Source organism: Buteo buteo, chromosome 11 (assembly GCF_964188355.1).
Source record: "Buteo buteo chromosome 11, bButBut1.hap1.1, whole genome shotgun sequence".
Classification (NCBI taxonomy): Eukaryota; Metazoa; Chordata; class Aves; order Accipitriformes; family Accipitridae; genus Buteo; species Buteo buteo.
In genome coordinates this window covers 3353143-3372594 of record NC_134181.1, presented here as the reverse complement: position 1 = coordinate 3372594, position 19452 = coordinate 3353143, and the positions used below count along the sequence as shown (strand labels likewise).

The window sequence follows — 19452 nt, the reverse complement described above, 5'->3', positions numbered from 1 at the left end:
CTCAGGAAGACATCAGTTATACATGAGTCACTTCTGACTTTTTCCTAAGTCCACAGAACTCTGAAATGCAATATATTTTAGTGAATCCTCGGACTCTGATCTCATAATGAAACTCGAGGAACTGAAGCCTGCTTACATTTTACTTTGGCCCAGACCAAGACTATGCAAGATATTTTACTGACAATCAAACTGTAAAGTCTGTACCCTGAAGAACTTGCAGTCTGAATTAACAGGCTTTAAAGATGAGAACCTTTACTCAAGTAATAATTCGTTTTGTACCTCTTGCAGTTGTGGCTGTGCTGTTAGCACATCAGTTGCACTTGGCTACGTCTAGGTAGATAAGAGTTTGTTGGTATCCACCTGAGATGAGGCACGTTTACATCCCCTCTTTCTTGCTGTGACTGGAGCACCAGTCTAGGGCTTCAGAGGCCTCAATGCTTCAAGCCAGTTCTCTGTAATGGCCTTTCTGTGACCACTCGTGCCTGGAGCAATGGGGGGGAAGGTATCCTGAGGCACTTAACCCCCAGTCTCTTTCTATAAGGGCAGGGGGACATCCTTGCTTCTTAGGACTCTCATGATAAAAAGATCTACAGTGACAAAGAAGCGCCTGGATGCTGCAGAAAAGTCTGAAACGCTGGTGATAGATGGGTAGTCTGCTTTTAATAGGGAGTGAAGTGATCCCTAACACAGACTTGATTTTAGTTCACTTGCAGCAGCAGAGGAGCCTGCGTTTCACTGCTGTGTGATGAGAAGAAAAGTTCAGCAGTACAATGGGAAATACTTTACTGAGCCAACTTTGTTCAGAAGTAATTAAAAATGAGGTCTTTCTATTCTCTGTGCAGCCTGATGTCCTCGCTTGTCATGTGGTTCAGTGCATTCTTTCCAGCTCCTTTCATGGCACAAACAAGTTAGGATGTTGTTATTGCACGCCCCTCTTCTTGAGGGTTCAGTGGGGAAAGATGCTGAACAGCTCCGGAGGCTGGTCGGGGTGAGCAAACCCAGCTCCACTCTCACGGCAGCTGCGAGGGTGTGGGATCCAGCAGCGACCACCCTAGGTGTCACGTCACGGGCGTGAGCTTCCCGGGGTGCTTCTGCCCCTCTTCCTATCCTCGCTTGTGGGAGAGATGCGGAGAGAAAACAGTATCGGATGAATGGAGCCTCTACCAGATCCATTGGAGCTCGAGAACATGGTCACTTTGGAGGGACTTTTCTTTTGTTGAATGATATTAGTCACAGCGTGGTGTGTGGCACAGAGCAGTGAGGCAACACTGTAATCTGTTAACAATAAAAGCGAGGTGGCTAACTGCCACTCAGCACTGAAAACTATACAATCATTAGGGTTTTCCTTCAGACAGCTATGTCCATGCATTTCCTGGAACAAGGACAAGGCCACACAGCTTCAATCCACCGAAGACAACAGCGAGTAAACAAGCCATGTTGCTGTGTAGTCTTCTCCGAGTGACAAGAGTCAGAGACTGTTTGTTTCCATGGAGAGAAAAAGGGAGAAAAAAAAAAAAAATCTCCCTGTCGGGGTGGGAAGAGGGTGAAGCCCTTCCCTGGGTCCCACAGCCAGGTCCCCATCCAGCCCTCCAGTGTTTCCATGCACATCAGGCCCTGGTCCCCTCCCAGAAAGCAGTCTTTAAGGACAGAGGCTTTAGCTCATTATCTTTGGAGACCAATAAAATATCTCACAAAAGGGGTGGTTAAATACCGTCTTCAAGTCATGTCTTCTTTTTTTTTTTTTTCATGTCATCATCTTCTACCGCTCCAGAGGGAGAAACAAATGGTTTTTAGGGGAATGTTTCCATTGAAAAATCTAGCACTGGGGCTGTGTTTTTCTCCACAACGGCGGCAAGGGGTGAGGAGGGGGAGGAAAAGCGTGTGCTGGGATTTCTCTCATTCCGGTTCCTCAGAAGGAACAGCCCCATGCAGCAGTTCTGGCGCTGGAGGAAACATCTGTGGCTGTGGCCACGTTACTCGGGCAAACGTACCCCTCCGTGAGGTAGGCTGTTGCGTACGAATGCTTTTATTTCCTCATTGCCATCTATTAAAGATTATCTCCCTACAAGAAAAGTGCACCATTTCCCATGTTTTCATGTGTAATGTCCGTGATGTCTGCTATAAACATCATGAAATGTTTCCCTGCCCCTACACTGACATAGGTATAAAAGTCACTGCTTTTCATCTTTCAAAGCACTGCAGAAATGTTTAGGGTCGTGTATCCTGCCATTGTTCTGGGCTGGGCATCCCACTGAAGTCACTGGGAGAAATGAGTTCAGGATACGGACCTATCTAGTCAATCTTTACAGTGGCCCCAGTAACATCCACGTTTTACAGATGGGAAAATGAGGAAGGCGGAGATGGCTCCTGATAGACTAGATCCAAGCGGTAATGCCTACCACTTTGGAAAACAACTGGAGAGAACAGACTAGAAACTCATCAAAAGCTCTCAAAAAAAAAAATCCCCCAAAACCCATAGCGTGGCAGCCTTCAGCCTTTTCTACGTGACAGCTACCTGGTGTGCCAGACGGGCATCTTGTTGCTTCCCAGTGGAGAGCTGCAGCATCGTGGTCTCTCTGCCTCCACGCACCCGGCAGAGCTGCCGACCAGCCCAGCTGTGGCTGGGAAGCGTGCCATCCTGCGGGTCCTCCGGCTCGAGGCGAGCCTTCTGGCCAAAGCATCCCACACAAGCCTCCTTCCAGTCCAGGGACATAAACCGCAGTGCTCTCGCCCTGTGGGACAAGACGTGAGAGAGAAACTGAGATACTTTTCCCAAAAACTTTCCTCCTTCAGAGGTCTAGCAAGTCACATAGGTGTGTTACGGTCCACCCATCCCATGCAGGAAGACGTGGAGCTAAACCAGGGCGATTTTCTTTCTTTAAGGAGTAAGGCAAACACACGGGGCTGTTAGATGGGAGAAAAAAAGGGCAGGGAAAGAAGGGCAACATTCATGAAATGCTGCAAAAGCTTCTCCATTTCTAGGCATTAGTGTATTCATTGCTGCCACTCCTTGGTGTTTTTAAGTGAATACTTGTTCAGACAAGAGTAATACTTACATTTTTGCAGAGGGATATCGTGTTTTCAGAGTGTTTCCAGACACCTGCACTGCTCAGACTCCGCAGCGTGGCGTTTCCATCTCTCTGAAGGAGGCAGTTGCTCGGGTAGCTGGTCTGCAGTGGCTTTTCTTTACCACCACCGAGAAACACAATTGCTGTAACAAGTTCTGCTCCAAGTGAACTCTTGGTACTGTAAGTCCCTGCAAAGCTTTCCAGGCCCTGTCATCTTGCTTTCCCAGGTGTGTTTGCTTATTTTTTCAGTAATTAGCCTGAAGCTGAGCCGAGCCACAGAACTGCACTTTCTGTACCGTTCTGGGTTTTTCAAATCCTGCTGCTTTAAATAAAGAAATGGCTATGTTCAGACTCATGTATTTACACCAGTGTAAGAACCACTGAAATAAAGTGGGACTGCCAGCATCCCTGCATCTCTTTCCATGATTAAGCAGAGATGGTTTGACCTCTAGAATTGTCATTTGCTCTCTGATATTTGTACCAGTGGCCTGTGGGCTTCTTGGGATCTCTCGGAGGACTTATGAGAAGTGTCCGAGAAGAGGAAATTCATGTTTACGACACAGCGATTCACCTCAGTGAAATTTTCTGAAGGATCTGCATCTCCCTTGCAAAAATATAGCTCATTTTAAGATTGAAGTTAAAACATTTATCAGAAGTTTGATGGCTCAGAGCAACCTGTGATAATGGGAATTGGTCTCGAAGAGCCTGTGCAAACAGATAGCTCTCCAAGCCAGAAGCCCAATAACAATAAAGTTTTTTCCTTCTGTTATCTTTCCTTAACAATATCCTGATTTTAGTTTCTTACTGGGCAAGATCAATACTGGCAGTGAATGTCATTTTAAAAAAAAACAGCTGACCTGCATGCCTTTTCTCACTTGTTGGGCTGTTCTGATAATTGTTTTTATGAATAACATCAGCTCACGATTGCAAAGCTGCTGCTAGCACTCAGGGCACCTCCTGCTCATCAGGGGGGTCTCCTGTAGCCAGACGCACACTCACCTGCATCAGGTATTTTGTTCCTGAGGATGTCTCCCAGTGGCAAAGATTTCTTGCCAGGGATATGCAAATACAAAGCCCAGAGCAGAACCCAGCACTGTCTTTTCCTGCAGAGATGGGTGTCAGGCAGCAGTTGTGCTTGTAATATGCATGGAAAGGGAACAAATGTTCAGGTGTGGTCTTCCCAAAGCGTTTCAGCGACACAGAAATCAAAGTCCCCTTTTCAAGCGTGCCAAGAACTATGGCTCGGATCCCCTGAGGTACACAGGTCCCAAACTTCTTGGTTTTGAGGGAGAAATCAGGCACCTAATTACTCTGACGGATCTGAGCCTTTACCTGCTAAGAAGTTGGTACCAAACTCGGAACCTGGCCTTCCAAATATCCATTTAAGATTCAAGGTGTCTGTTCCCACCAGTTAAATCTCCAAGGTACCCGCTTTTCTGCTAATCTGGGTAACCAACTGCATCCGAGAGCATTCCATGCTGAGTTTTCATGAGTGATCCCATGCCAGGTATCCCCATCTCTCTCCCACCCAGCTGCGGAACAGGCCTAATCCAGAAGCATCCCATAAACGAGTTTCGCCTGGCGCGTTCCAGCGCCAATATCACGATAATAAATCTGAAGGTGCGATAAAGGACACATTCACTTTTGGAGCTCCGGATGCCGGAAAGGGAAAAAAATAAATAACTAAAAAAATAAAAATTAAAGCAAGCAGCAAACCTTTAACAGCCAGCCCGTGGTGAATAGGTCAAAACCGCCCGGGGTTTTAAACCTAATTTGGGGAAAATCGGGTTTTAAACCTAATTTGGGGAAAATCGCGGCGGTCCGATACGACACCAGGTGGCGCTGTCGCCAAGGGAACCGCGCCCCCCCCGGTGTCTCCCCCCCCCCCCCCCAGCCCGGCCCCCTGCGGGGATCCCTCCACCCCCCCCTTCTCCAAAAAAAGCCCCCCGACGGCATCCCTGCCCAGATGCTGTCCCCCTCCCCCTAAAAATGACAGCAGATCGCCTCGATGCCCCCTCCCCCCAAAAAATATGTGCCCCCCCCCACCCCAGCAAGGACTCAACCCCACATCTCCTTTGGTGGGGTCTCCACGGTGCTTTGGGATCCCTGCGTGAGCCCACGCTCCCTCAAGCTGTACCCCCCATCCCCTCGTGTCCGTCCCCCCCCATAAGCATCCTTGGGGACACAAGTCCCGGGGCAGGTGACAGCCGTAGGTGATGGGGAGCTCCAGCTTGGGCAAGGGGGGGTCCGCAGGGATGGGAGGGAGCACCCAGGGAAGAGCAGAGGGAAGCGTCGAGGCTGCCTCGCCACCCAAATTCTTGCTACGAGCCCGGGGGGCAGCACGTCTGGGGACCCCCAGGGTCCGTGAGCCAGGGACACGGCTTGTGTCATATCCCACCGGAGACTCCAGGCCCTGTTTCTCCTCATCCTCCAAAAAATTTCAGCCCTGTAGAAAACTCCCGGGCCCTTCAAAGAGCATCCGCAATGAGAAACTCTTTCCTGGAGTAGAAATGCCAAAAAAATCCAAATTAAACTGTGGTGTTGTATCACCTACAGGTTGGGAAGTGGGTGACGGGGAGCGGAGAGCAGATCACTGATACCGAACTGAGCCACAGCAGCTGACCACGGTCAGATCTGCCCTTACGTGAGCAAATACCGCATTTCTGAGCAAGCCTATGTCTCATCTCCTCTTACAGGGCTCCAACAGCATTTCTGAGCAAGCTTATTTCTCCTCGCCTCCCACCAGAGCCCAACCGATCCTGCAAACATACGAGCGGAGCTTGTACAAAGGGACCGCTTGTGATAGCGGCTGGGGGGGGGGGGGTTGCCATCCCCTGGGGCAATATATGCAGGGAAAAAAAATCAAGTTTGTCTTGTGCAGAAGAAGGGCCAGGGGCAGGAGCCTGTGGGGTTTCATCCTCTCCTCCCGAATGTAGGTGTCTGAGATGGAGAGCTGTCTGTTTAGACTGCGCTCACTGGCTTGAGGAATATGTGGCGTCCACGGTATGCGGCGGTTCTGTTTTTCCAGGTTTGGAAACCGACGGGAGGGAGAAAAATGAATCACGTAAACCTTTGTTGGGGACCAGATATCAAACCCCTTCAAGCTGGACCTGAGGCTCGCAAGGTGCCTGCCTGCCCTTTCCAGCCCGGCGGAGGCCAAGCTGTGAAGGTATCGGTGCTGCAGTGAGTCCAAAATTCATCTGAAGGAGGAAAACGAACCTTAGGAGTGACAGTGAGATTTCAAGGAAGGAAGAACCACTTGGCAGAGACTGAACTCCTAACCCTGGACCTTTATCTCGGCCACACCTAGAGCAGATATGTGCTTCAGGAGCAAAAACCTCAGTCTGCAGCTCAGCTATATAAAGGACGGTAACAACGCGGCTCACCTCCACCAGGGATGGGCGGCAGCGCAGGCGATGGAGGGAAGGATCAACCCATAAAGGCATAAAACCAGGGAAACGCCAATAAATACTGCAGGTTGATTACCGCTAGCTTAAACAGACCTACTCTCAAAAAAAAAAAAACAAAAACCGAAACCCCCCCAAAAACCCACCCCCCAACAAACCCCCCAAAACAACAAAGAAACCCCTCTTTGATAAAGGCCTCCGCCAACTCTGATAGGGCCTTTCCCACCTGCCTTAATTAAAAGAATAATCAGATTTTTTGTTGTTGTTGTAACCAGCTAACTTTGCTTTTAACTAAGCTGATTACACACAGCTGGGCTAATTAGCGTGCAGTAACCTAACTTCCCTACATAAAGACAGAAATACACAGCCAAGTAATCAGATTAATTTGTGCGTGTCTATTTTTTATGTGTGTGTATATTCATAGCATGAGTGTTGATATAGCCGTGTTGGCCCATGGATTAAAGCAAAATTTCCTGGATATGGTAGCATCCTCAATTAGACAAATAAACCCAACCTTTGCAGGAAAAGACCTATTTTTCAGATGAGCCGGGCTTGTGTTCTCGCTGCCTGCTCTCCCCTCGCTGCGGCTTTATCGCTGCCCAGCACTGGATGGTGATGGTGCAGGAGTTCATCTGCTTGATTTTTATTATTTTATTTTTTTTTTTTCTTTTTTTTTTCACACGGAGCTCTCCTCCATGCGGCCGTGGCCGTTACCAGCGGAGGTTCCGCGGAGCTGGGGTTGAGCGCGGCGCGGATCCACGGGGATGCGCGGCTCGGGCTGCCCAAAAAATGCCCGTGTTCCCTCCTGGGGTGGAGGAAAAGAGAAAAGTTGCCGCAGACTCCATCCCTGCAGTGACTTGCCTTGTCTCCGAATAAGAGGCAAAGAGCTGTCAAACACCGCCTTTCGCGTTCTCCTTGGGGGAAAAAAATGAAATAATAATAATAATAATAATAATGATCGCCTCCAGTTTTCTTCCCTCCTCGCTTCGTTAGCCTGATTTTAAATATTTCTTATTTAAAAGAAAGGGATAACCAGCCTGGGACACAGGACCCCTCGGAAGCCGCAGCCAAACCCCAAAAAGGCCCTTTCGAGTCTGCACCGAGATGGGGAATTTTTGCATCAAACGCACGAAGGTTTGCAGCGGCCCCTCCGCGCAGTGCGGAGCGCTCCGCGGAGCCCCGCGGAGGCCACAGACTCCTCAGATATAATTACGCCTGTTAACACCGCATGCTCGTTTATTTGCTGCTCATACAATCGTGAAGCCCATGTACAAATAACATACATGTTTTATTTCGGTTCGATTTTTTTTTTTTCTTTAGGGACAAAACGTACACAAAAGGGCAGGCTGAAAAAAAAAACCACAACCCACATAATTACAATTTTATACAGTGCAGAAAGAATTAAAATAGGTGTCACCGAACTGTACAAAGTCAGGGTGGAAAAAAAATATAGAGGGGGAGGGAGGGCAATAATCCTTCATTATATATATATTTCTATAAAAACATATGGAGGATTGTCTTTACACAGAGACCATGATCGGTTTAAAATTTACAAAGGTTAACTAAAAAAAAAAAAAAAAATCTATATGGCAAATATTGCCAACAGAGATTCACCGATTTAATACTGATCAACTGAGACTACTCGTGTCTCGATTATTAGCAACAACAAAAAAATGTAGAATAAATAACAGAATGAGCATGGCTGTCTCTTTTCAAAGTGCCTTATTCTCTCCGCACAGGGTCTGATCCTGCAGTCTTTATGCAGGAAAAAAAAAAATTAATAGCTAAAACCAAAAAAAATCCCTCTGAGAGATTTTTTCCCGCTGGGTGTCTGCCGGCAAAAAAAAAAAAAAAAAGAAAAAAAAAAAGAAAAAAGGTATTTCTCGGAAGAAGTGGAAGTGAGACGGGACCGACGGGGTTGGGCGGGGAGACCCCGGCGGCGACCCCGCTCCTCCCCGCGGAGCAGCGCGGAGGGGCCGCGGGCGCAGGATACGCCGGTTTTGGGGGGGGGGGGGGTGTCGGGTTTTTTTCCAGCTCCCCCCCATCCCGAACCTGCTCTGCGCCCCCCAACCGGGATGATAGCATCGCTTAATGCCAATTCCAAAACTGAATTAGTAACTGAATTTGATTTGGGGGTTATATATATATATATTTTTTTTTTTTTTTAAAGAAGCATCAAAACCTTCAGTTGTCAAACCCTTAACCCAAACCTGCCGTCGGGCTTTTCGGAGAGGGGTGGGAATGGAGGTGGGGGGGGCTGGTTTTCCTTTCTTCTCAACCCAACCCCAAGCGAAGAAGCAGAAGAAGAAGAAGGCAGAGACCGTCTGTCATTAAAAACCCGGGATGGAAACCGGGTCCGGCCGATGCTCAGCTGCGGGGCACAGGCTCAACCCCGGGATTCCCGTCTATACCTCCGGAACAAAACCAGTTTGCAGAGATCCCCCCCATTCCTCTTTCCACCGAGAGGGTCCTGGGACGGGCTGGGGGAATTTCTCGATGCCCGGGTCAGGCTTTGCCGGCCCCAGGAGGTGTTTTTTTTTTGGTTTTGTTTTTTTTTTTTTTCCGCCCCGTATCACATAACGCACGGTTTGATGTCCTGGTATGTCACTTGTTGGTGGTAATAGGAGCCGCTGCCCGCTGAATGCATGGAGGAGGAGGCCATGGCGTTGAAAGAGAAGACGAATTCCTTTCTGTCGCACATGCTCGGAGACTGGGAGTGATACCGCGGGATGCCTGCGGGACGGGGACGGGGACGGGGACGGGGGGGGGAAGATTGTCAGCCATCGCAATTATATTTAGTAGAGGCGGTTGAGCGCGGAGGGGAGAAAGCCGCCGTCTGGGGTAAAAAAAACCAAAACAACCAACCAAAAAAAACCCCAAACCCAAACCCCAAACCCTCCGCAGCCCCCGGGGCTCAGCGCGGAATTGGGTATATTTTTGCATGCACGCAAATACAGGGGCACTCCGCGGGCGCGGACAGGTGCGGTGGAGGAAACCCCCGCGGCCCAAGGACCCTTCGAGAAAAGGGGATTTGGTTTGGGCTTAGTTTTGGTTTTGGTTTTTTTTGTTTGATTTTTTTTTTTTTTCCCCCTGTTTTGCCCTCTTGAAGGTGCCGGGCTGCTTTTCCCATCACCTCCGCCCGCGCGGAATATCCGCGGGGTGCGGAGCGGGGAAAAAAACACATTCACCCACCGGAGCCGGCGGCAGAAACCGAGCAGAGAGGCCGAAAAGCCTCCGAAACCGGGGCTGCTCCTGCCTTTTTTGCCACCACCTCGGGACATAAAACCCCCTCCCGTAAATTTGGGGTGCGCGGGGGAGAAGCGCCCGCCCGGGGAACCCCGCGGCCCGCCGCTCCCAGGCCCTTAATTTGGGTGGCAAGCCGGAGCGTTTCGGTTAAGGCCGCGGGATGGGCCCGGTGGTTCCTCGGGATGGATTTTTTTGCTCCGTTTTCTAGAGGATTTGGCTGTTTTCACCCGGAACCGGAGCTGGGACCGACCCGGTCCGGCTCGGTGCTGTGCCCGGGCTCGGCCGCTCCATACCGGCCCAGCCGATCCTTTTTTTTTAATTATTATTATTTTTCGCCCAGGTTTCGCTTCGTGCTTTTGACCCGCTAACGCTTCCTTTCACCCCCAGGTTCTGCCGAAGGCCTGGGGTGATGGGCAGGCCCCCCCAAAACCTGCCCCTTTCCCCGGCCGCGGCTCCCAGGTCTCCCCCGACCCCCCCCCAACCCCCCCCGAGGTGAATTTGGGCCGCAGGACGAAGCCCAAACACCGGTCCCGGCCCTCCCGAGGCCTCCACCCGGCTAAAACACCATCTCTCCCCTCTCCCCACGAAGGACCCAGGGCTAATCTACCCCCGGGAGCTCCATCCCGGGGTCGGGGGGGGGGGGGTCCGGGCCACCGACTTCCATACGGGCGGTGGATGGAGGGAGGCGACGGGCCTGGAAAAAACAACCCCGAGAGGAACGGATGGCGGGGACCGGGGCCGGGTGGGTGACGGACACCCCCCCGGGGGGGAAATCCCTTTTTTTTCCCCCCTCCGGAGCACCTCCAGGTCCCGATGGTGGTGAAAAAGACCCCCACCACCACCTCGGGTCCAGCTCCGGCTTCATCTTCCCGCAGCTCCCCGCCTGCCCCAGGCCCGGGGGGGGGTCCCGAAGGCAAAGCAACCCCCCCCCGGGGGGGAGCGGAGCCTGACCCGGCCGTTCCCAAGCCCCGACGGCTGCCCGCTTGCCCCCGGGGGAAGAAAGGTGAGGAGCACGGGTGGGGGGGGACACGGACACGCACACGGACGGCGGCCTCCTCCCGGGAGAGTGCATCACCGCTGCCCACGGAGCGGCTGGGCATCCACGCGTGGGTAAGGAATATCCCCGACCCCCCCCCCCCCCGTGTGGCGGCGGTGCGGGTTGTCTGCCACGCGTGTCCGCTCTCCTTACCTTGCAGCTCGGCGGCGTTGTGGGTGTTCTGGTGCAGGTAGGGTTGGTCGAGGGAATGCGTGGAAAGGCCGGAGGAGAGCGGGTTGCCCGTGGGGTTGCAAGGCGAGAGGGGTTGCTGCTTGATGTAGGACGAGCCGGTGTTCAAAGCCGCCGAAGCGGAGGGAGCCCACGCCGAGGCCGAGCTGGAATAAACCGAGTGGGGCTCCATCACGCCGCCGCCGGCGAGCAACGGGGAGGCGGGCACGGAGCTGTCGTGGTGCGGGTAATCCCCCGCCGAGGAGCCGGTACAGCTGCCCATGTAGGAGTGCCCACCGTTGGAAGGCAGGTGGGGCACGGAGTGTCCGGCCAGCCCCATTCCCTCCACGTTGCCGGATAAATGCCCGTTCATCATCCCCAAGCCCCCTTCGAGGGAAAGGCTGTTGGGGGGGCAGGAGAGCCCGCCGGCCGAGCCCTGGAAGCCGTAGCTTTCGGGGAGGTGGTTGAAACCCAGCCCGTTCATCATGCTGTACATGGGTTTCAGCGCTTGGCATTTCCTCCTAAAACCGCGGGGGCGGCGGCGAAACGAGCCCTCCTCGAACATGAACTCGCTGGCCGGGTCGATGGTCCAGTAGTGGCCTTTCCCCGGGCGCCCCAGCCCTTTGGGCAGCTTGATGAAACACTCGTTGAGCGAGAGGTTGTGGCGCACCGAGTTTTTCCAGCCTTGGTAGGAGCCTCGGAAAAAAGGAAAGCGGCTCTGCAAAAACTGGTAGATCTCGCTGAGGGTCAGGCGCTTGGAGGGCGAGCTCTGGATGGCCATGACGATGAGGGCGATGTAGGAATAAGGCGGTTTCTCCGGCCGCCGGATCCCCGCGTTGCTCTTCTTCGCTTTGGGACCGCCGCTGCCCGGGGTGGTTCCGCCGCTGCTGCCGGTCGCCCCGCCGGGCGCCGCGGAGGCGGCGTCCATGGCCGAGCTTTGCGGTTGTTTCTCGGCCACCACGGAGGACATGGGGCCGTAATCGCTCTGCACCGGAGGAGGAGGAGGAGGGGGCTGAGAGGACAGAGCCCGCTGCGCTTCTGCAGTCATCTACGGCCAGGTCCGCGGCGGCCAGCCCCGGCCCTCCTCCGCCACCCTCCCCCACGGGCCCCCCCAAAAGGCCACGCTGCTGGGGGCTCGCCGCCGCTCACCCACCCACCCACCCACCCACCCCCCCCCCGGTCTCCTCCCGGCCCCCCGGCGGGTTTGCTTTCCACCGGGAGACTTCACCCCTCGGGGGATAAACAAATGGAAGCGACGACGACACCCCCCCCCCAACTTTCCCCCCCCCTTCCTCTCCGCCTTCCTTTCCCTCCTCCTCCTCCTCCCACTTTATCCCTAAATCCGAGCCCGGCTTGCAGAAGGCGAGCGAGAGGCGGAGGGTCGGGGAGAGAGGAGGAGGAGGAGGAGGAGGAGGAGGAGGAAGGGGGGGGACACACCGCAGGGAGGAGGGATGGGGGGGGGGGGGAGGCGGGTGGAAGGGATCTGAGCTCGGTTGCTGCTGCTGCAAGGGAGAAAGAGAGAAGAAAAAACCGGCGGCCTCCGCCTGCCCCGCTGCCCGGGATCGCTACCGATCCCCCCCCTCCCAGTTCCCGGCTCTAACTGGGTCGGTGCTGCGGGGAGCCGCTTCCCATCGCGGTGCCTGGCGAGTCCGCCGTGCCCCCCCCCCCTTCCCTCCCACAGCCCGATCCGGCCGCTCGCCTTTTACTTTATCTCTTTGCAACAACGTTCTGCCGCTCCTTGACAAGCCGTTAAGGACGGAGAGGAGATTCCCCGCCCCGACCCGTTCCCCCACGCCCTCCCGGGCGGCCCCCTTCCCCGGCCCGGCCCCCCTTCCCCGGTCCTCTCCCAGCTGGTGGGGGCAGCTTTTTAAAGAGCCCTGCCCGACCCCCGGAGGGGGGGGGGCTGCGCCATTCATCCATCCCTGCCCGCCTCGGGGGGGGGGGGGGTATGTGTATATGCGTGTGTGCCACGCGTGATCGCGGCGCTGCGTGGGGCTCCGCCATCCTTCCCCCGAGCCCCCCCCCCCTTCCCTCCCATTCTACCCCTTCTTCCCCCTGCTGAAAATCACGGGGAAGGGTGAGGAGGGCCCCCACGCGGGTCGTGGAAGGGGAAGGGGGCGCGGTAGGTTCCGCGGGTGGCGGAGGAGCTGCCCGAGCGCCGTCTCCGCGCAGCGCGGAGTTTCACCCACTTGAAACCCCCTCTTCGTGCGCTCTTTTAAGCTCGGCGGGCCCGGGCAGGATGTTTATACTGAGCAATGTAAACACGGGCTCGGGGGTGCTTTAATAAAAAGAAATCGGCGAAAACTCCTGCTGCCTCTCGAAATGCCCTTTTCTGCCTCCGCCGCCGGTCCGGGGATGGGAACGGGCTTCGGACCCTTCGCCTGCTCCGAGGCTGCTTTAGGGATGAGGGTGGGTTGGTTTGGGGGGTTAATTTTTTTTTTTTTTCTTTTTTTGGGGGGGGGTATAAATCTATGCAGTTGAATGCCAGGAGCCTGATGCTCAGCTCCGGCGGATGCCACGGGCACACACAAGGGGTGTGTGGGGGGGAGGAGAATAGCAAGGCAGGGGGGCAGAGACCCCCATTTGTCCCCCCACCCCCCAAAAAAAAACCCCACCCTTTTGAGCATCGTCCCATCAGGAGACCTGTCACTCAAGGTAAGTCGCTTGAAACCTTTGTCACCTTCTTGCGGACCGCGCGTGGAAATCTGCGCTCCTGGGGGGGGGGGGTAAGTGGGGGGGTGGCAGGGCTGCAGGAGCCAGGGCTTTTAGGGCTGCTGGCTGGGAGCGGAGCAGATGTGCTGGCTGCTGCAGCGTGCTCTCTTTCAGGATTGGGGAAAGGAAGAGAGAAAGGAAGGGGGAAAAAAAAAAAAAAAGAAAAAAAAAGAAGAAACTCCCCCCCCCGCCCGTTGCAGGCCGCACCGCAGTGCTGCGGGTCCATCCCGCTGCACCCTCTGCAGAGAGAAAGCCCCCCCGCCAAGCCCCCGTCTTCCAGATTCGCTTTTACAGTTTTAAATGATAATTTAATACCTTTTTAAAGGAAAGATAGATATCGATCGTGTTCCCAAACTCTCTCCGCGTTATTCGCGAGCAGTTGTGAGCAGCCTCCGGGGCGCCTGTCACATCTGTGATACAACCAAGAGGGATTTCACATCAGGGGCTTTCTTTTTTTTCTTTTTTTTTTTTCCCCCCTCTCTCCTTCCCCTTCCCATCATCTGCCCCCCTCTCCGCAAAACAAATCCTCTTGCAGAAAGCACCGGCCCTCCTGTTCCCTGGGCAAGGGGGGAAGCTTTGGGGTCGGGGACAAACAGGAGAGAGCCCCAAGCCGGGGGCAGGTACCCGGGGAAAGGGGTGGAAAGAGCGGGGGGCAGTTATTTATGGAGTTTTTCCCTTGAGGAGGAGGAAGAGGAGGAGAACGGGCTGCTCCGGCTGCCCGGGGAGCCGGCGGCCGCTGCTCCCTCCCGTCCGGGGCCGCCGGGAGGGGAGCAGAGCTGCTGCTCAGGGAGGGGGAAAAAACACCTCCTTCAAGAAAATCAGGGAAATGTTCCCCTTCCCCGGGTGTTTCCAGCCCCCGGGGTGGCTGATGCAGAATAAACCTTCCGCTTGTGGCTGGATTTATTTTTATTTTTGGCGGGGGGAGCGCATCGCTGACCCTGAGCTCCGCATCGAATGTGTCCCCCCCCCCGGCCGCGAAAAGGGTGTTTTTCTTTGCTTTACATCGCTCTGAGACTGAATGTCCCCGACCTGTCCCCAAAATCCCCGGGGATGGAGCTCACATCACAACACAAAAGAGCTCGTGTAAAACCCACGCTCAAAACCGTCGCCACGGGCAGCGTTTCCACTAGGAAATAAAATATCTCCGAGCACAAAAACTCTCCCAAAATCAGACCATTCCCCTTCAGAGAATATCAGTCCCTGCGCGAAAGCCCTTTCTCACTCTCTCAGTATCTTTTCGGAGTGTGAAGATTTGGTTTCCGATGTATTTATTATAACCAGCAAACGTGAAAAATGGAAATATATCGCTCCGGGTTTTATAGGCCTCGCCGTGGGAATAGCAGAAAGGTTGGAGGGTTTTAAAGCGAGCCTGTGAATTGGGGAAAAGAGAGGTTTTTTTGGGGAAAAGAGAATTTTGGGGAGGAAAAGCCGGACCGTGTAGTGTCTGATGTACGAAGGGGATGATGGTGTGCGCGTCCGTGCCGGCCTTGGAGGGATGGAGGGGAGAGAAACACGCCGGGAGAGGGGTTGGTGGTGACACTTGATTGCTTATAAAACCTCCGCGCAGGTCCCAGAAGCTCTTTCAGGTTCAGGATGGGCCTGGGATGGGGTTTTGGAAGGGAGAGGACGGGAAAGTTTCGGGGTTGAAGATGCGGGTTGGCCCCCGCAGATGAACGGGACTGGCTTTGGTGGTTGTTTGCTGGTGGGTTTGGGGTGGTTTAATCAGGTCCGCCCCCAGTCCCCGGCGGGGGAGAGATGCAGGGAAAGGGAAAAAAAAAAAAAAAAAAAAAAAAAAAGGAAGAAAAAGAAGATCATCTAGAGCAATTAGCCCTGCTAACCCCGGCCCCGCTTTGCCCGCCCGGCCCCGCATATTCCCCGCCACCACCCCCGGCCCCGCTGCGCTTCCCAAGCGGCTCCTTCCCAAACCCTCTCCCCTTCCCTCCCCCTCCCCGAAACTCGGCAGTGTGTTTTGTGTAAAAATAGACAAATCCGAGCTTTCTTCCTTTTCCTGCGCCGAAGGTATTTTTACTAGCTAATTGCTTAAGTGAAGTCAACTTTGCAACCAGGCCGGGTGTAATCCGAGTATGGAAATGTATATAGGTGGTATTGTTATAGGAGGGCTGGGTGCTGCTCCGAGAGGGGCCGGGGTGTTCCTGCGAGCCCAGACCACCCAGGGTGAGGGGAGTGACCGCCTCATGTATGTCCCCCTCCCCGCTGCCCCTGCTTTGCATTAACACCACCCGCAGGACCCCTCCTGCTCCTTTTCCCCAGCACCAGCCCTTTTCCCCCGGCTGGGGTTTTTATTCTTATTTTTTTTTAATTTTTTTTTTTTTCAGTCGCGGCCATCCCCGTGGCCGCTGGCCCCAAATCCGCGGCGAATTGATCCCTAAATGTTTATTTAAGGCCGAGGGGGTGCGTTGAAGGGAGGGGCTCAAGGCTGGGGAGAGGGGCGCTGGGGGGGGGGGGGTGTGAACGGATCGAGGGAGAGGTGATATTTAGGGGGACACACGCACCCCCCAACCATTTTTGCGAATCCATCACACTCCAACACTCTGCCCCACGCGTGTGCGTGTGCTCGGTGGGCCCTTTCCCGGTGGCAACCAGAGCCCCCCGCTTGCCGCATCCCCGGGGCTCCAAGCGGGCAGAGCCCGGCCTCCAGGACCGAGCGGGACCTGGAGGAGATTTTGGGGGAAAAAAAACCCCAACCAAAACCAAGGAGAAATTGGGAGCGGGTGCGAAGCAGAGCTGCCGAAGCGCTTAACGCGGCTGCCGGGAGGTGCGGGCTGGCTGTCAGCCGCCGTGTCTCAGGCAGAAGTTCAGGCTTTGGTCAGAACGGGAAAAAAAAAAAAAAAAAAAAAAAGGAAAATCTTACACTTTTCCCCCCCTTTGCCTCCCTTTTCCCCCCTCTGCCCGTCCCGAGACTGCTCCCCCCCCCCGAGCCCACATTTTCCATGACGTCCTTCGATGAAATATTGCAGCACAGGAATTTACAGCCGTCTTCAGCGCAGGATTTTTTAGGAGTTTTCTGGCAGGACCCAGTCCCTGCAATACAAATCGCTTCCAGCGATAATAAGCTCCGAGCGCTACCACTTAGACACAATCGCTTCCCACAGAGATCTTCAAAATATCTCCGGGTATTTATATCCCTGCTCAGGGAGGGATAGCTAGAATATTTTTCCCGGAGGGATGCTTTTTGACTGGCTGGGATTCAGACCCGAGGACTTGGGTACCGAAAGAAACCAGCGGGGCTGAGCCGGAGCAGAGCTGGGACCTGGCGAGTGATGCTCCCGGCCATCCCCCAGCGAATAAATTCGCCCTTAAAGGCGGCCCGAATTATAAATCCAGGTGTAAATCCAGGCGTAAATCCAGGTGTAAATCCAGGCTGGCACTGCTGAACCATCCGTGCTTTCTCGGACACGTTTTCTTCCCTGGGGGGGCTCCTTTAGTGATGGGGGCCCGATGCTGGGGATGCCCCCAAACCAACTAGGACCCTCGGGAAGGGATGCCCCCCCCCCCCCCCGCCCCCAGCTCCTTGGCAGACAAACCAAGTAGCCATTTCCAGTTTTTCTAACCCCAAACTCCGGGGGGGTTAGCGATAAAATGGTAGCAGCGGTTCCAGAGAAACATTTCGATCCGCTGAACTTTTTGGGGGTCGGGAAGCGCCTCCAGCCCCCCGACGTCTCCCGGAGGGAAAAACCCGGCCTGGCCGAGCCGGCCCGGCTAATCCCCGCCGAACGGGGAGGGAGAGGGGCTCAGCCTTATTTTCAGGCTTATTGACCTTTTTTTTTCGTTGTTTTCTTCCCAACTTTAAACCAAAAGCCCGTCGAAATCCCACCGGAGGGGGGAATTTTTAGCGTCGGGCAGGCGAGGAGCACCGGTTCCCCGTTTTGGGGTATCACATAAAATCCGTCTGCACGGAGAAGGGGGAGAAGTTAAAACGGAATAGCCCAAATCAAGGAGAAAAGGGTTATTTTCTTACACGGGTACTAAAAACCGCGGGGACGGGATATTTTCGTGCTGAACAATAACCACGTTGGCGTCTTCTTCTACACTTAAATAGAGGGACATGCAGAAAATAAACCCGGTGGGGTTTTGGGAAGGATCCGGTCTCCCTGCGCTGCCCCTCGGTGCTGAGTCCCGGGGTACCCCGGTCCCCTGGGCTGGGGGTGCGGGCAGCGGGTTCCCTAAGAGGAAAACCCCGGGGACGGGGGTATTTGGGGCGACTCCCCCGGTGTCCGTGACAATGCAGAGCCCCGGGTCGGTCCCCGGTGCTGCGGGTCCGGGTGGGCTCCTCGGGGGGGGAGAAAGGATCTTTTGCAGCACGGGATCACCGAGGCAGGAGCATCACCCGGTCCCGGGGGAAGAGGGGATGCCAGCAAGTGTCCCCGGGGTCCCCAACAGCCACCACCCCTTCTGCCTTATCACCTGCCGAGCGGGGGGAAAGGGGGCTGCGGTGGCAAAGCCATCCACGCAGGACGCGGCGGTCCCCCGTGGGGAGGGATGCGGCAAGAACAGCGGGTGCCGGGGAAGGATGCTGAGGGCGAGGATTCCCCGGGAGAGTGGGGAAAGGCCGGCAACATCTCCGGGCAGTGATGGGGACCTGCCGGGAGGTACAGACCTGCTCAGGTACCTGCCCCGGGTCGGGGGGGAAATGTACGTGGGAGAAGGTCCCTGGTGCAGAATAGGGGATTTGTCCCTCTGGTCTCTGCCCACGGAGTTCCCACGCTGTCCCGGGATCGGCCAGGTCCACCCCACTTGGCAAAAGCGGCTTTTGCTGAAGGGAGCCCCGGAGCATCCCTTTGGGGAAGGAAAAAAAAAAACCCCAAAACCCAACCAAAACACCCGTGGGATTTTTCCCCGGGTCCTTTGCTGCAGGGAGAGGGGCTGGGCTGCAAAGCGGCCTTACAGCCCCCGGGTAAAGGGGCAGCAAACGGCAGGGGGAGGCTGGGGGGGGGCTGCACCGGCCAAGGCAAAGGCCTGCGGTCCGGGTCGGAGGGGCTGCAGCCGGCTTTGCCTGCCCCCCCCGGGGAGACCCCCCCCGCCCGGACCGGGGTCAGCCCGCACAGCTACCGCTTGTGTCCCAGGACAACCTCCTGATTTTTTAAAAATCTTGTTTCTATAATAAACTCCGCATCTAAACTCCGTTCCCCCCACTTTCCCAACTCAAAGAAGGGGGGGTAGGTAGGGGGGGCGGGTTTAGGACTCATGTTCACAAACACCGTGAAAAATCCCCGCTGTAAACAACAGCAGTTCCCCTCTCCCTGCTCCCCTCTTTGCAGAGCCCCGGGGCTGGCTTTCCTTGGAAGCTCTCCCGGCAAAACCTGTTTTCCATCGTTATTATTATTTTTTTTTAAATGAGTAAACCCCCAGCTAATGACGTATCACTTAATTGGTGGACCCTGGCCGCTCTGTAAAGCACCAGCGGGTTCTGGAGCCACGCAACGGGGTGCTACAGATTCGTGACCCCCTTTGCTTTGCAGTTACCAGCGCAGAGAGTTAAAAGACAGCAAAAATTGGTTAATAGTCTTTCCCACCTCCTTAGAAAACCAGAAGAGAGCCTTGTAAAACGATCCCTTTTGCACAAGCGGTCCCCAGTCGAATATGATAAGCGATTTTGGGGGGGCTTTAAAAAATGTTCCGCAGGGAAGAGCGTGCTCCGTTGGCATTCCCGGGAAAGATGCTCAGTGGATATTTGAAATGCTCGACCCAAGGTGGGAAGGTTTTCCGCAGCACTGGTTGTTATGCCCCGAAGTTCACTGATTTCTGCAGCAAATCAGTTGCTTTTTTTTTGGTGAGAATCAGGCTGATAACGGGA

At 54.7% G+C, this 19452-nt stretch overlaps 1 protein-coding gene across 1 annotated transcript; it reads right to left on the bottom strand.

Moving 5' to 3' along the window:
• Positions 1 to 8873: 8873 nt before the first annotated feature.
• On the bottom strand, positions 8874 to 11999 carry FOXF1 (forkhead box F1). The gene is made up of 2 exons (XM_075039363.1): positions 10911 to 11999; positions 8874 to 9208 (listed from the first exon to the last, which is right to left on the bottom strand). Exons 1-2 carry the CDS (start codon positions 11971 to 11973, stop codon positions 9048 to 9050), a joined length of 1224 nt encoding a protein of 407 aa, XP_074895464.1. The 5' UTR covers positions 11974 to 11999; the 3' UTR covers positions 8874 to 9047.
• Positions 12000 to 19452: the final 7453 nt, after the last annotated feature.

Excerpts from the sequence above, each read along its gene's own strand:
- FOXF1 (XM_075039363.1), bottom strand. The coding sequence starts at position 11,973 with ATGACTGCAGAAGCGCAGCGGGCTCTGTCCTCTCAGCCCCCTCCTCCT. Across the intron at positions 9,209-10,910 it reads CAACGCCGCCGAGCTGCAAG|GCATCCCGCGGTATCACTCC; the intron begins GTAAGGAGAGCG and ends CCCGTCCCGCAG.